Genomic DNA, 17,698 nt, shown 5'->3' with positions numbered 1-17,698 from the left:
GCGTCACGCTGTATCCGACCGAATTTTAATTGATTGCGTCGAAATAGAAAAAGCACCGCCGCCCGTCCGGGAATCGAACCCGGGACCTACATGCTGGAAGCCAGCTGCGCTACCGATTGCGCCAGAGCGGAACTATGTGTTCGGCGCTCCAATACCTTTGTAACTCAGATCTTGGTTAGGATATGACTGAAATTTTAATATGGAGAGAGAGCAAAAGTGTTTCTACGTATATAATTCATTTGATTTCTTATATAGCATTTTAGATATTTAAGTACACTTCAAGCTAATATTTTATTTGCATAGCCTGAGAGATGTATTTATCAAAACTTGATCAAAATTTACGTTCCCTTTTTAGCCACGACCGGGTGAGACTAAATGCTTACTTCGAAATCTAAGCTCATGGGTGAAACTTTGACATCACCATTGGGGTCCCAAACGTCCAAGGGGGCCTCCATTTAGTGGGGGCCTCCAAGCAATTAGGGGCCTCCAATTGCGGAAGCGGTAATTTACGAACCACGCCAGGGCCTCCTCTAAGAAATTTTCACTGGGGGACCAGAGGCTCAGAAACCAAACCTAGGGTACCCCCAAATCCAGTTTTCTCATTGGATTTAGGCCACTTATTTTTCGTCACAGCCCGGATGCCATGATTTTTTTTTTAATATTAATAAAGAAAGGATAGGTCACCTGACCTTACTCATGGATCCAGGCCAGCAGGATGACGTATGTAAATATCCCCCGCGTCGACCGAAATCGACGAAAATTTCTGGCTTTTTCACTTTCGACAATAAAACAAAAAGCCTTTATTATAAAAAAAGAATTTAACGGCACAGCATTGCGCAAGGAATCTAACCGACCCCAGAAAGTGTGAGGGCTAACCCTCGCCCGCACCTGGGGGGAGGGTTGCCACCCCAAGTTAGTTTTTTTGCTCTACACTGAACATTTTTTAAGCTAGAAATCTGATTTTTGGATAGCTGCTTTTCTAGGGGAAGTTGGGGCAATGCCGGAGTTGGGGCAAAGCCGAAATTCGAGATATTTCGAAAACCGTAAGACATGGATGCCACCTGTCAGTGATGTTCTGAAGCTTAAGTGACTACAATTATCGCATGTTTGTTACGAGTCGTCATTCGGAATACTTCGACTGTGAGGGCGCCAAGAGCGTTTTCAAGGTACGTTTCCCTTGTACTACATGCGCCTTTGAAGCTGCATTTCTTACTCATTATGCTACCGTTTGTCTGGCCAATTCGGTCAAGTAATCTTTAGCATGTCTTTGCATAAGTGTGCTGCCTATTTGAAATTTATACAGCACGTTGAAAAGTTATGGGCCTGCAAATGAAAGTATGGCTGGCTGGGGTAATGCCGAAAACGTGCGATTACGCACGTGTTAAAAGCACGCTACGTGGACTTTACTGCTGTAGAATAGCAACGCGTATTTCTAGTCACACAAATTACACTTTCAACCGACACAACGTCCTGTTACCTAAAAGGAATGATTTACCTGACATTTTCTTATTATATCACACAATTATAACTTCCAGTGTGCACCGCGTCCTCAAGCTCTTAAAACGCGTGTCAGCTTTGATGAATTCTGGATAAAGTTTGAGATAAAATGGCAAAACATCAATGTCGGCATTCCCCGTAGATCATTTCTCCCATTTTCGGCTTTCCCCGCAGTCCGGGGCAACGCCGAAAAAGTCACTTCTTTGATATTTTTAGTTTGTGCGCTTAACGGTATGCGAATTCATCAAATGCGCCTGGTATGTTTGAAAGGCAAAAGACTGGCCTCTCGAATGACGCCAACAAGAATAGCTTATGTTGTCTACCTTGCGTGCTACGGGCGTCAGAAAAAAAGTCTTCGGCGTTCCCCCAACTTCCCCTATCTTTTCTCAGCGTCCATTGAAAATTTCAAGTTTCTGTGGCTTTTAGGTTTGGAGATATGATCTTGTTCTTCAGGTCATGTCATGACCTAAATGACGGATACCCAATATCCTGCGTTTGCTATGGGCCTTGTGAGCTTTTGACACCTTGATGTCGTTTTTTTGCCAATCTTACCTCCCACCTATCATTGAACATGTTGTTCTGCCGTCTGCGATGTACAGATGTCAGGGTCAGGGTACATCAGTACATACACAGACATACACAGACATACAAACACATATCATTGACCTTGACCTAACTTGACGTGAAATGACCACAGCCAGCAAATTAGTCGGATAGTGTGACAAAGAGCTGTTCTAGCTGGCTTGGCACCAATACGGCAGCGTCATCGGTATATGATGGGTTGGCCCGCTGCTTGTGTAGGTATTTTATTCGACATCACCACAATTTATTCAAACAAAATTTTAAGCTTCGCAGTCAAGAGCAACATATTTTTTGGGAAGAGACGAATCCAATGATACCAAATTTTACCTCATCAGGCAGTCATTGACCTTCCAGGTCAGGTCAAACTAAAGAACGTTGCTGTTTGGGGTCACCGTTGCCCGTTGGAATATCACGTGCGCTGCTCATCATATACCGATGAAGCTGCCGTATTGTGGTGCCAAGCCAGCTAGAACCTCTTTGTCACACTATCCGACTAGGTTTTTGCTGGCTGTGGTCATTTCAGGTCAAGTAAGGTCAAGGTCAATGATGTGTTTGTATGTCTGTGTGTGTCTGTGTGTATACTGATGTGTGCACCGATTATGAATGTGTCCCTATAGCATGAGATCATGAACTGAGAAGCTTTTACCAAATATACAGTCAAAGAAACTTCACGAAAGTAAATTCAGCTCGCCTAAAACGCAAAATTTTTAGATGACCGAGGCTGACCTTGGCCCTGACCCTAGCGTCTCTACATCATCGAACAACATGTTCCATGATAGGTGGGAGGTAAGACTGGCAAAACAGGCCGAAATCAAGGTGTCAAAAGCTCATAAAACCCATAGCCAACGCAAGATATTGGGTATTTGTCACTTGGGTTATGACATCACCTGAAGAATAAGGTCATATCTCCGAAACCAAAACCACAGAAACTTGGAATTTACAATGGACGCTAAGAAAGGATAGAGAAGCAGCTATAGCTATACGAAACATCCGGCTTCTAGCAATCAAAATGTTGAGTGCAGAGCAGAAAAAACCTGGGGGGGGGGGGGGGGTGGTGGCAACCACTGCCCTCCATGTGCGGGCGAGGATTAAATAATTTGAATATCAGGAAAACAATTTATTCAAACAGGTATTCCAACAGAGTCCGCTTTTTTATAGGTGACCTCCGATTTGTGTACCTAGCCTCTAAGTTGCCCAGGGGGCCTCTTATTTGTAGGTACATACAGTACAGAGAGCCTCCTACTTCGACTACTTGCACAAAGAGCCTCCTTTTTGTACATACAGCTAAGCTTCTACAGGTCGAGCGCCGGCCCCCTATTTGTACGTACAGAGAGCCTCCTACTGTTACAGAGGGCCTCCTATTTGTCTAGGGGGCCTCCTATAGGTTAATGGCGCCTCCTATTTGTCCAAGTGGCCTCCTATTCGTCTAGGGGGCCTCATATTTGTCCAGGAGGCCTCCTGTTTGTCCAGAAGATCCCCTATTTATCCAGGGGGCTTCTATTTTCCAGGGGGCCTCCTCTTTATCCAGGGGGCCTCCTACGTGTTCAGGGGTCTCCTATTTGTCCAGGGGCCCTCCTTTTTATCCAGGGGTCTTCTATTCGACCAGGGGTCTCATAATTGTGCAGGGGCCTCTTATTTGTCCAGAGGTCTCCTACTTGGGCCTCCTTTTTTGAAGGGCCTCCTTTTTGTTAAGAGAGCCTTCTAATTGTTCAGGGGCCTCCTATTCGTACAGAGGGCCTCTAGCTCCTACTTGTCCATGGGGGCTCCTATTTGTTCAAGAGGCCCCTTATTTGCACAGGGGGCCTCCTATTTGTCCAGGGGGCCTCCTATTTGTCCAAGCGGCTGTTATTTTCCTAGGGGGCCTCCTATTTACCCAAGAGCCCTCCTATTTGTCCAGCGGGCCTCCTACTTGTTCAGGGGGGCCTCCTATTTGTCCAGGGGGCCTCCTATTGGTTAAAGTAGCCTCCTATTTATCCAGAGGGCTCCTATTTTTAGGGGGCCTCCTCTTTATCCAGGGGGCCTCCTTCTTGTTCAGAGGGCCTCCTATTTATCCAGGGGCCTTCTATTCGTCCAGGGGGCCTCCTATTTGTCCAGGGGGCCTCCTAATTGTCCAGGGGCCTCCTTTTGTGAAAGGGGCCTCCTGTTTGTCCAGGGGGCTCCTAATTGGCCAGGGGGCCTCCTTTTGTGAAAGGGGCCTCCTGTTTGTCTAGGTCTAGGGCCTCCTATTTGTCCAGGCCCAGGGGGCCTCCTATTCGTACAGAGGGGGCCTCCTATGTCCAATACTTGTCCATGGGGCCTCCTACTTGTTTAGGGGGCCTCCTACTTGCTCAGGGGGCCTCCTATTTGTCCAGGGAGCCTCCCAGTTGTCCAACAGGGCCTCCGAATTGTCCAAGGGCCCTCCTATTTATACAGAGAACCTTCTATATGAACATCGGACCTCCGTTTGTAAAGTAGCTGGTGCGTCTCGGGGGCCTCCACTATTGGGGTCCCAAAATGACAATTGGGGTCCCAAATGTTCGCACTGGGGTCCCACATGGGACCTCGAAAGTATACAAAGTTACACCCATGTCTAAGCTGCGTTGCGGCATTGGCGATTATGTGCGGCGTGTATGCCGCATGATTAGTAAGCGGCGACCACTAAATTTAAGACTCAAACGCTCCGTCAGAGCGCCAATATGGAAGGATACGGGTCATTGTTCTGTGTTTGGCGTCTTTGTTGTGTTGTTGCGCATTGGAGAGGAACAATGTATGTTGCAGTGTGGCACGAAAATAAACCGTTCAACCGAAAAAAAAGACCTTTCGTTCTTTCCCGTGTGTTTGTTTTGTGTATATATTAAAAAAAAAGACTCAAACGCTCCGATCGGTTTTCAATGAATAACACTGCATACCAAAAATGCCAACCGCTTTCGTCATAAGATATTTAGCTTTGAATAACTAGGTTATCTACACCATTATTTTGAACCAAATTAATACATTCAACTTAACCCTTGCTGGCACAGGGTCGATTTGATGTTGATGCAACCCCCCTAAGGTTTTTCGCGAATAACTCGCGTAAAAAGCGGCCGATCGTGACGAAACTTTCAGTACCCTCGCATTGATCAATTTTACACCCACCCTAAAAATTTCATGACCCTGACCCAAATGACCTTTGACCTGTGACCCACTTTCCGAGACCATTTTTGGCCGGAATCGCGATTCGGCGTATGTCGTTTCGCATTAGCCGCGCGTTTGCAAGCTTTTCGTGGTTTCAAACGTTCAAACATGTGATTTGATGTTGCTCCCATGCATTAGGGTGGATGTCAAGGTCACCTGAAGGTCAGGTCAGGTCATTGACCTTTGGTGACCTCGGTTCACTTTTTCGAGTTTTACATGTTTCTGGGCTAGTTTTTAGAGCTGATTTCGAATTAAGCAACCATTTGAACATTTACGAAGTAGTTTTGGTGCCTTCGTAACATGTTACGAAGCTGCAGAAGCGGTTGACACGTATTACGAATACCCGTCACGACCCCTACCGGTTGACCTGACCTGACCTGATCTGACCCGACCTGGTCTAAATGCTTAAAGACATCACCTCTGATCAAAACTAACACGATGTTCGTGATCAGCACCCCGGAAAACCCCATGGCAGCCACACTTTACGACTTTCTAACAGGTCCCGATTTTCCCGATTCTCGGGTCATTGACCTGACCTGGAAGGTCACCCGATGACCTAGGACCTTAAAATTGGATATCATCGGCTTCCTCTCGTGACGGGCAACACGCTCGTTTTTTTCCGCGAAGCTCTAGCTCGATCAGGGGCCAAACGCGAGGGGGTCCGGGGTCGTATCCCCCCCCCCCCGTGCCGTCGAAGGACGCAAAATGGCCTGTGCCGGCGAGGGTTAAAATTGGGTATCATCGGCTTCCTTTCGTCACGGGCAACACGCTCGTTTTTTTGCGAAGCTTTAGCTCGATCAGGGGCCAAATGGCAAGGAGGGGTCCAACGGACCCCCCCCCCCCCCCTTATACGTTTGCGGCTGGAAAAACACCAATACGGGCGAGGGTTCAGGAGGGAAGAGAGTCGGTGACGGTCAGGGGCACTACAAGCAGAGCACCATAAGCCGGTGACCGGGCTGACATACCATGTTTTGGTAGCATGACTGAAACATACTTTTTTGGGTAGCCAGGAAATCGCATGCGAGAGCCTATTCAAATTCTTACATCGGCCTTTATATGCACCAGTCGCATACAGGTACGGGATTTAGCATACGATTTCCAGACAATCGAAAGACTGTTTGGAGGCAACGAAGGAAGGAATGAGTGAGTTAAGTTGAAGGTATTTAAGGTATGAAGGTATTAAGTTGAATTTGGTTCAAAATGATGATGTAGATAACTTAGTTATTAAAATCTAAATATCTTATGACGAGAGCGATTGGCATTTTTGGTATGCAGTGCTATTCATTGAAAACCGGTCGGAGCGTTTGAGTCTTTAATTTAGTGGTCGCCGCTTACTAATCATGCGGCATACACGCCGCACATAACCGCCAATGCCGCAACGCAGCTTAGATTTTGAAGTAAGCATTTAGTCTCACCCGCCACGACCTTGATTTGTCGCATAGCAACGGGACACGCAACAATAGTGGTAAACAATTTCAGCAAGAGCAGCAGTAAATGGATCACAAGCTCGAGTAATAGGTTTCGCTGTTGGGTTGACTATTCGAGAGGCGATCGTTTGAGTGAAATTTTGCACCTATTTGTGCGTATTATCTGCGCTCAATTGATTGTTAATCGTCTCAGTAAGCCCTGATGTGAATTTTCTTGCTCGACGGCTGATCATTGAAACTTTGTGCGAAGTTATTTGATTGAGTAATTCGAGTCATTCGGGTAGGTACTTTACCGGCCGTGAGCTTGTAAAGTTAACTGTTCGCGCACCCTGGTCGTGCGAGGGTTAACTGGAAAATGGAAATCGCATATCTTTTATATCAACATTCATTTTGATAACTAATATCATTCCTGAAGCCTAACATTGAGAGGGAGCCAGAGTGAAATTTTGATCCTCAGCCAATGCTGAAGGGTAAGGTGAGAGAAAAAATTTTATTGAACTCTTTTCAGAAAGGAATTTCAAATGTATTGCTGCATTATTCATTTTGCACTATCCAGTGTGCACCTCCTGAGGACAGCATAGCAATTTCAAGTCCTTATTATTTGTTTGGCTGTCTTTTTTTCTGAACAGCAATGAAGCAAGTAAGGTTTATATAGCTCTAGCATTGATCCAGCTGTTTTTTTTTCTTGCAAAAACAGGTTTTTAAAATTGCGGTTTTTTTTGCGGGTTCGGCTCAGCCAAAATCAGCTTGCGGGTAGTTGTGGTTGGGCAAGGGGTAGCTGCGGGGCGGGGCGGGTAATGAAATTGCAAATTTGGGGCATCTCTAGTGCCGACGTCTGCTTGTAGCTTCAGCTGCTTTGTAATGACTACCAATGACTCATCCTAATGTGACTGTCTTCAGAGGTGCTTGTCTTAATTGGAGTTTAATGGCGGCCCATTCTGTGCGGACAGTGAGAAATGATTGGGGAGGGCGGTCCTGGGGACTGGTGGGAGGAGGGAGGGAATAATGACAAGGGAGGGAAGCGTGCGGCAGCGCTCTGCTCAGCTGCGCGTCACCCGGCCGGCCATGCCGAAAAGATACTACGTTAGATGGTCAAGATGTAGCGTGCTACAATATGACAAAACGAAACAACACCTAATAACTCACATGGTTTTATGGACACAGTAGACAATGGTAAAACAGTGCTACTATATGATATATGCAATCAGTTAAGGAAATGCATTGAACTTCATTAAACAGTGCAACACAATTGTTAGTATGATCAACTACTATGCATTTCAGACCCCATGAGACCCTGCTTTTCGGCGATAATTTCTTCAATATTTGTCCAATTAGCTTGAAATTTTGGCAGACGATATTTCAGCTCAAGCGCCAATTTTTGTCAATATGGTCTCTTAACAAAATATCAAAATTTAGAGCACTTGTCGTTGGCTCGTAATGTTAATCAGTTTTTGCACCCGGATAGAGGCTCGCTCGCTACCGCACCGGATTGGATAGGAGCGCTGGCCAATCACGTTGCGCCGGGCCCAACTAAACTCCGCCCACTGGCCGTGACCGCGATGGGTCTATGCCGCTTCAGTCGGTGTCAGCACCGCGGAGAGGTCGGAGCGGGACCACATACTGGGGACAAGTGAAGCTGGCAAAGTTGTTTCGGGACAAAAGCCAAAAAAAAAAAAAATTATCCGTTTGAACTTTGAGGGCATTTGGTATCCTCTTCACCTTATTTTGGTATTTAAACGTCGAACCAGCTCAGAATATTCAGAATGATCAGAATCAAGGTAGGATCTATTGGAACGGAACCGGCCGTAGAAGGAAAGATGGATAGACTCTTGGACTCTGAACATTTATTTAAGCCGAAGTTGCACCTATATGTCATCGTCAGGTTGGGTCAGGTCACTACCCGATTACCTATAAGATCATGTGTAAGCCTCTGCTTGACCCAAAAATATTGATATATTTGGCAGTGCCAATAAATGTTTCTGAGGAAGGCGCAGAAAGCAACAAAGCAGGATGAACAGTCTCGGGCACGGCCGATTGCCAGGGGCATCGCTCCAGCGAAACGACCGTATTCGTGATTCGTGAAGCGGTGCGGGGCGCCGGGTGGGGCAGAAGCGTAATGTGTCGTATGGTAGAAATGGCCTTTATCGCGGTGTCATGTGTGTGTTACATATATTGTTAAGACGTGCACAAAAAGAAATAGCAATGTGGCAGGCGGACGTTGGGCACTACACGAGAACGATAATCAATAAACTCGTATCTTTTTTTTTGTAAAACTTCAGTAACTGTAGGTATGTCCTCAATGGTGAGGAAACTATCTCTAGGCTTTTACTTTTCATGTTTGCATTTCAACACACAAGCTCTGGGGGCAAAGTTAGTCTGGCGACCTCCTCAACCTAAGTCGATGATCAAATGGATTAGTCCTGAAGGTGTTCAATGCTTAGTTGCACCGGGATGATATAAATCGATCACGCCGGCATACATTCCTAAACAAATTTCATATATCAAACACATAAATTGCATCATGTTAATGGTGATTCTGTTTTGCAATTTTGACGTAGTCTGACGCGATATATAATCTTACGCAATCATTTGAAATCAACAGCGTCTTTTATACGCGTTTTTTCACAAGCCCCGAATCTTGTGTGGAAATATATATTTTTTGTGACTGAACAGAGAAAACATTTGTGATAGATACAATTAGTCGAGGGCTTCAGCTGGTGCGTTACTTATGCGCGCTATTTAGCTCATTCGATGAAGTTACGGCTGCAACGACAACTGCACTGCACGGCAGCTACGGTCCATGCGAGCCGCCCCGGTGCGACAGCTACTGCCCCGCCCGCTCCACGCAGCCGACTGACCGGCCAAGGTCACTATCCCGTCCGCCGGGAGGGCGGAGCTTAATGGTCACGTGGTTGTGACGTCACACCTACGCACGGATAGCCTCTACTCCACTGACGGATTTACGGAGCCGATTTTAACATTACGAGGCAACGACAAGTACCTTAAAATTTGATATTTTATTAAGAGACCATATTGACGAAAATTGGCGCTTGAGCTGAAATGTGCATTGTGAAAATTTGAAGCAAATTGAACAAATAGTAAATAAATTATCGCCGAAAATTAGGGTCTCATGGGGTCTGAAAAGCATAGTAACTGAACGAATATGTCACTGAGTGAACAGTCCTCCATTTTGGAGCACATTTAGCTTCATTATATCGCAAAGCACATTGGCTATGTATCGCACCCCTCTCCAGGTGCGACAACGGCACACCTCAACTCGGTGTCCGCCATTCCCTGAGCCCGTATATCAGCGGCCTGTCCGTGCTGCCGCTGCTCACCGTATATCTCCAGTCGTGTGACCCTCCGTCCCAGGTCAGTCAGGTAACTGATGGTGTCGGCAGCCACCCCCTGGAGCGACACTGACAGACCATACTCGTCCCATTCCGGCCACCTCGGCTCCGTCACCTCCGGCCCTGTCGGACAGAGCTGTGTCAGCTGACTGCAGTCGGACAGAGCTGCCGCCAGCTCCCCGCTGCACCACTGACACCAGAGTGTCAGACACTGACACAGCCAGCACTAGCACAGCCGAGCGGCTGCACAACGATATTTTTAGCAACAGCATACATACGTAAATATTCAACTATGAGCAACATAAGTATTACGATTTTTGCAAGGCACATTGGTTTGGTTTAGGCACTAGGCAGCCAGTCAAGGTACAGCGTGTCCCGAAATTGATGCGCGGTTGGTGCCGCATGTTATGTTGTCCCCCCCGAGTGCTGAACAACTGCAATTTTACCGGCACTGGCACCACTGACATCTTGCTGGTCACACGATCACGTGAACCAAGCGACTAACCCGACCGCGGCCGGTAGTGGGCGCGGGAGGACACTCTTGTCCAGACAGGCAACGTGGAGAAACTGCATATCACCAAAAGTGAAAAGGCACAAACTACCGATCCGCTACCGCGCGGTGGGGATGATCTAGGGCGGTGTGACCCAGGTTCCGGATGCCAGAGAATTGGGCGACAACTCTGCGACAATTAAACTTTGGATGGACCGCAAACGATCAGGAGCGACACTCAAGAACAGCACAGGTCGAGGGCGGAAGACTGCCTTCAGCCGAGTGGCGAAAATCGTGATTGCAAAGTCGACCTTTAACCCTCGCCGGCACGGGGGGGGGGTGATGCAACCCCCCCCCTAAGTTTTTTCGCGAATAACTCGCGTAAAAAGCGCCCGATCGCGACGAAACTTTCAGTACCCTCGCATTAATCAATTTTACACCTACCCTGAAAATTTCATGACCCTGACCCAAATGACCTTTGACCTGTGACCTCTTTTCCGAGACCATGTTTGGCCGGAATCGCGATTCGGCGTATGTCGGCTCGCATTATCCGCGCGTTTGCAAGCTTTTCGTGGTTTCAAACGTTCAAACATGTGATTTGATGTTGCTCCCATACATTAGGGTGGGTTTCAAGGTCACCTGAAGGTCAGGTCAGGTCATTGACCTTTGGTGACCTCGGGTGACCTCGGTTCACTTTTTCGAGTTTTACATGTTTCTAGGCTAGTTTTTATAGCTGAATTCGAATTTAGCAACCATTTGAACATTTACGAAGTAGTTTTGGTGCCTTAGTAGCATGTTACGAAGCTGTCAGAGGCGCTTGACACGTATTACGAATACCCGTCACAACCCCTACCGGCTGACATGACCTGACCTGACCCGACCTGGCCTAAATGCTTAAAGACATCATCTCTGATCAAAACTGACACGATATTCGTGAACAGCGGCCCGGAAAACCACATAACAGCCACTCTTTACGACTTTCTAACAGGTCCCGATATTCCCGGTTTTCGGGTCATTGACCTGACCTGGAAGGTCACCCGATGACCTAGGACCTTAAAATTGGGTATCACCGGCTTCGTCTCGTGACGGGCAACACGCTCGTTTTTCTGCGAAGCTCTAGCTCGATCAGGGGCCAAACGCGAGGGGGGGGGGTTCGTACCAACCCCCCCCCCCTTGTGCCGTCGAAGGACGCAAAATGGCATGTGCCGGCGAGGTTTAACCCTATTCCTGGCGGGGGGGCCACAGGAGCCCCCCCCTGAGGTTTTTTGGTTATTTCTCCCAAACGCGTTGAGCTAGGAAGCTCAATTTTTCTGACTTTTCCTATAAGGCTTCTACGCAACATGTCTGAAAATTTTGGGTGGATCTGACCTCAGTTAAGGTCACCAGAGGCGGTTTGGTGACCCTACCTCAGAAAAGTTTGCAATCACGCCAGAGCTAGAGTTTTTGACCGATCAATTTCTTCTCTTCAGGCTTTAGTTAGGGTACCAGTATGTGCAATTTGTATATCTCGGAATTTTGATATCGGTGACCTAAGGTCAGGTCAGTTTCGCGACCTCCCCATTATAAGTCAATGGGGGAAAAATCAACTCCCTGTTTTTACCACTAAAACGGGTCGGAATGGCCCCATATACCATACATGATTTCATATACGATCAACCTTCACTACCTTGAGGTCTGTTTTGCTGTTGAGCAGCTGTGAGGTCATGTGACGTCATCAAAGGTCACCAAAGGTTTTTGGCCAATAACTCCGTACAGGAACAAGATACAGACGCGTGGATGGTCTCATTGTGTTCAGCTTGTCAAGACGCATCGAATGATATACATGATGACCTCGAGGTCACGTGACCTGAGGTCAACCTTTGACCTTGACCTTGCGAGGTCAACATATATATCATTCGATGCGGATTGACGAGAGGATCACGATGATGCCCTTAGTTTGTTCCTATCTTGACTAATTCGAATGTTATTCGAGAAAAACTCTCCATATCTAGCGCCGCCATTTTGACTTTTCGACCCCTGTGACGTCATCTTTGACCTGACCTGAAAATGACCTTTGTAAAAATTGTAGATCTTGACCGTGCGTATCCGATGCCGTTTACCGTTTGTCGCTATCTTGCTTCGTTCTCGAGATCTCAGGGGGGGCCGAATCGGCCCCCCCCCCCCGCCAGTTTCTTGTCCCGGCGGAGCCCGCCAGGAATAGGGTTAAAAAGCACCATTCAACACAGCTGACAAGAAAACTGAATGAGATGTATATCCCAGCATCCAAATCGACCCTCCATCAGTATTTGAAGACTATCTTGAAGCTGAAGCTGCTCAGCTTCAGGATGCAGACTTGGCCTACCGTGGTCCAGAAGTGCAGGCAGCTGGATTTCGCCAAAACCCACAAAAACTGGACCATTCAGGACTGGAGATGCGTCCTTTTCAGTGACAAGGTGTCCTTTGTGGTCTCTAAGCCCCTAACTGCCAGAACGATCGAAATGTGGGCCAACGGCAGCTCCGAGGAGTCCGCTGTCGAGACGGTGAAACGTCTGCTGAAGAATCTCTTTTGGAGCATGGTGAGCTACAGAGGCGCTCTGAGCTTCACGAGGTGCCTCGGGAACAGATCGTGACTGCTTATTACTATGTCAGCGAGGTGCTGAAGAAGACTGATGCCACAAAGATGCTGAGGGAAAAGGTAAATGGTTCAAAAACCAGAGTCAAACTTTTGTCGGACGTGTCCAGGGCCATTTTCCAGCAAGAAAGGACTCCAGCTTATCACGCCAGGAAGACCCAGGACTGGTGCCGAGCGAGGCTCCCAGGCCTCTGGGAGATGGGGACATGGTCTGCCAACAGTCTGGACCTGTCCCCGATTCAAATTATCTGGACAATCGTCAGAAAAGAGCTCAGCAAGCTTCCAGGGCTAGTTCAGAGAAGAGGCTGTTTCAGAAGATATAAACGGCATGGCGTTGTTTCAAAGGAGAGACTCTTGACAACCTGAAACGTGACACGCTAGAGTGCAATAGGCCGTGTATGCAACTGAATGGGGATTACGATAACACATAAGCCGTGAAATAAATTCGAGCACTTGATAAGTTATTGAGGATAAAACAACCTCGCATCAATTTCGGGACACCCTGTATAGTAACGGATCAGGTTGGTAAACTACATAAATATATGGTTCATAGTGGTTGCAATCCAACTATTTCAAATTACAATAATTGCTACAATAATATTTCATGCATGCAATTGATGCTCACACTATATGCAAATGCATACATTGCATCACTCTAATAATACCATATAACACAAACAAGGCTGTAAGATGTTGGCTGAATTCGAACGGTTCGTCCATTTGCCGTCTCCCTGTCCATTTGTATATCCATATGCATTGTCCATTATACCGGCATTACATGTATCGATCCGTGGTATCTCACCTCTGACATTGAGGCACTTGAGGCCCTCCGGCAGAAACCCTATCCGTCGCGGGAGGTCGGCAGCGGTGATTGATATCCGCTCCACAGTCTCCCCTGAGATCCGCAGCCCAGTCAGCTCGCTGATACCGCCTCCGGCCGGAACGATCATGGTTTTTGAGTCCACCCTGATCATGGCACCACGAAGTTGACTTGGAATAGTAGTAATTTGTGCTGGAAAGGTGATTGAACCAATGTCAGGCATTTGCCTAGCTCAAACATAAGTGTAGGTACACTTACAAGTGTAGGAAGCACAAAGTGCAAACTGTTTGTGGCTACAATGCTGTGATAATTCCGTGTCTTAGTGAATATGTATTTAATCAAAACGATGTGAATTTCATAAATTATTGTGACTTTCCGTAACAGAATAGTCAACGAATAAAATGATAATGGGTCTTCTACATATAGGGAAAAAAATCACAATTTACCCTCGCCCCGTTGGGGGAGGGCCAATTTGGCCCCCCTTGTGGTTTTTCCTGAATAGCAAAAAAAAAACGGCCGCCAAATTATCAGTACCTTCCCAGGCATCAATTTGACACCTTCACACCAAATTTCAAGTCTTAGGTCACATAAGGTCAGGAGTTATTGAGGTCAAACTGAGGTCATGTTCGAGCAAAAATGAGCAAAAAACATGCAATCTTGAAACGCTCACCAAATCTACAGTTATCAAGCAATTTCAAAGTTCTATATATGGTCTAGTACACAAAAAGCGGCGCTACAAAACTGCTCTCTCGGATTTTCAGAATTTTGGGTTTTTGACCCACACAAATTCCAAAAAATTGATTAAAAAAAATCCAAAAAAATCCGGATTTCGAAAAACGGAATATATGTGATATTTTATGCGCTCTCCTATATACATACCAAATTTCAGATCGATATCTCGTTTTTTGGCCAAGTTATAGCGAAAAAAAAAACAGTTCAAAATTGATGACGTCAAATGTTTGAACTTAATTTTTAGCGATTCTAGATCACGTAGGGAAAAACAAAGACCACCATTGAACTCTTCGTGACGAGCTGCATCGATTTGATACCCATTTTATGCAAAAATATCAACTTTGAATTTGACCTAATTTGACCTGACTAGAGATGTCAATCGGATACCAACTTTGTATTTGGTATTTCAATCGTAATGTGTTTGGTATTTTGTTGGTATCATAAACCCTCACTTATGTATAACAGGCTAAGAAATCGGTAAAAAGTTGGTATTTCCCTCATTTTCCCAAGTTGGTTTGGTTTCGGTATTTTCCCGTGGTTTTGGTTGATATTTGGTTTGGTATCGGTATTCCGATTTTCCGTAATTGACATCACTAGACCTGACCTTGGCCTGACCTTGACCAGAACGTGACCTAAGCTGGCCCTTAAGGCTGCCTGACCCACATAATCGCATTTTTCATGTAAAATGGACCAAAAAACATGTATCACACGACACTTTCATATTGTGATCCCCCTGTGACCTGACCTCTGTGACCTGATCTGGTATCAGTGACCTCAAATAGCAAAATATGTGTTTGAAGAACATTTCCTTATCGATGATTTTCAATGAAATGCATTTTACTCGATTTTACAACGCATTTCTTGAAATGCCTGTAAATGGTGAAAATTCGACCTTTGACCTGACCTATGACGTCATCAGTTTGAGCTAGGTCAATAAAATTGGGTCACAAGGTAGTTCCCTGATAGGGCTATCCAACACCGTTTGCCGCTTGTCGCTAGGTTGCGTGGTTCTCGAGATCATAGAGGATGCAAATTGTCCCCCCAACAGGGCGCGTTGCTCGGCAGAGCCCAACGGGGCGCGGGTTAACAAGGGCCCGGTAGGGGGGCCGAAACGCCCCCCTGTCCTTTTCCGTCCATATCTCCTAAACTCCTGGAGATATCGCCACCAAACTTTCAGGACTCCTCCGGGCATCAATTTTACACATTGTGACTAAAAATGTTCCAGAGGCTATGATAGGTTGGCCACAAATGACGTCAGAATGACATCATGTTCTGCCATTTTCGACCGAAAAAAGATCTTCGCGAGAAGAGCTGTCAGGACTACAGCTTTGAAGATACAGAAAAATGATCAAGACATAAAAGGTGAAAAATTGAAAGGGCTACAAAACTGCAATCTGAGATTTTTAAATTTTTGAGTTTTGTCTCCAAAAAATCAAAAATGAAATTTTTTGATATAATAGCCTAAAAATCCAAAAAAAATTGAGTTTCAACACAAACGGAATATATGTGATAGCAATTACCGTCTTCTATCCACATACCAAATTTCAGATCGATATCTCGTTTTTTGGCCAAGTTATAGCGAAAAAACTGTTCATAAATGATGACGTCAAATTTTCAAACTCATTTTTTGGCAATTCTAGGCCACGTAGGGCTAAACAAAGACCACCATTGGACTTCCCGTGACGAGCTGCATCGAATCGATACCCATTTTATGGAAAATATCAATTTTGAAATTTGACTTTAATGACCTGACCTTGACCTGACCTTCACCAAAACGTGACCTTAGCTGGCCCCAAAGGCTGCCTGACCCACATAATCGCATTTGTCATGTAAACTGGACCATAAAACATGTATCACACGACATTTTCATATTGTGACCCCTCCAGTGACCTGACCTCTTTGACCTGACCTGGTATCAGTGACCTCAGGTAGCGAAGTATGTGTTTGACGAACAATGTACCATCGATTGTTTTCAATAAATTACCAATTTACTCGATTTCACAACACATTTCTTGAAATGCCTGTGAACGGTGAAAATCCGATTTTTTACCTGACCTGTGACGTCATCGGTTTGACCTAGGTCAATGAAATTTGATCACGAGGTAGTTCTCGGGTGGGGCAATCGAACGCCGTTTGAATTTTGAAAATCGGACTGTAAATTTCCGAGATCTTACGCCCCCTCCTACTGGTGGTAGGGTCCGCCGGTAGCCCTACGGGGCGCGGGTTAACCCTCGCCGGCCGAGGGGGGGGGGGGGGGGGGCAGGTGCCGCCCCCCCCATAGGGTTTTTTCGCGATAGCTCCGAACACGCTGGCGATAGAAAGCTGAAACTTGGCATACCTGACCTTTGATTCAAGCCGGATCTTTTGACGCCAACCGCATTTTCGGGTCAGGTCAGGTCACTGACCTATGACGTCATAAGTGAACCTCTGCATGGTCTTCAGATGTCGCAACTTCGCAACGCCCTCACTGCCAGAGGAGATGTCACAGGGAAATGAAACTTGCAGGATCTAGTATTCATTATGAGTCTCACAACTTGTATTTCTCGGATTTTTCCTAAAGGTCATATGAGGTCAGGTCATTTTCGTGACCTCACCATTAGAAGTTAATGGGGAAAATTAAAACTGCTATTCTGGCACCGGGAACGATCTCCAACTATCTCAAGCACACAGAATCGTGATTTGATGCACTCCTTGCAAGGTTAGATGCGTCAATTTTGCAATGTTGACCTTGTGTGACGTCATTTATGACGTCATCAAGGTCATATTCGTTTTTCGTCAATAACTCTTGATCAAATTGAGCTAGCGAGTCGGGGAAAGCCACCAATGGACTCAGGAAGACCTGCCGAATCGAATGATATGCGACATAACCTCTTTCGACCAACTTCGTGACCTGGGGGTGCTGACCTGACCTTGACCTGAGGTCAACACCCCAAGTTGACCTGACCCGGACAAAAAGTATAGCATTCGACGCGCCTGAGCGAGGCGAACACGATGCTGCCAAAATCGCGGCGCTGCGGCCGTTTTTTTTGCGAAGTT

The 17,698-nt window shown here is 46.3% G+C and overlaps 1 protein-coding gene across 1 annotated transcript in view; it reads right to left on the bottom strand.

Moving 5' to 3' along the window:
- Window positions 1–8,917: 8,917 nt before the first annotated feature.
- LOC122386438 overlaps window positions 8,918–17,698 on the bottom strand; it is a 41,620-nt gene continuing 32,839 nt past the window's right edge. The window contains exons 2-3 of the mRNA XM_043375617.1: window positions 13,913–14,122; window positions 8,918–10,132 (exon numbers count right to left, since the gene is read on the bottom strand). Of these exons, the coding sequence (XP_043231552.1) occupies window positions 9,891–10,132; window positions 13,913–14,122 (452 nt within the window). The 3' untranslated portion in view covers window positions 8,918–9,890. The remainder of the gene's footprint in view (window positions 10,133–13,912; window positions 14,123–17,698) is intronic.

Source organism: Amphibalanus amphitrite, unplaced genomic scaffold (genome assembly GCF_019059575.1).
Source record: "Amphibalanus amphitrite isolate SeventyFive unplaced genomic scaffold, NRLGWU_Aamphi_draft 000251F_arrow, whole genome shotgun sequence".
Lineage (NCBI taxonomy): Eukaryota > Metazoa > Arthropoda > Thecostraca > Balanomorpha > Balanidae > Amphibalanus > Amphibalanus amphitrite.
This window is presented reverse-complemented; position numbering and strand designations above follow the sequence as displayed.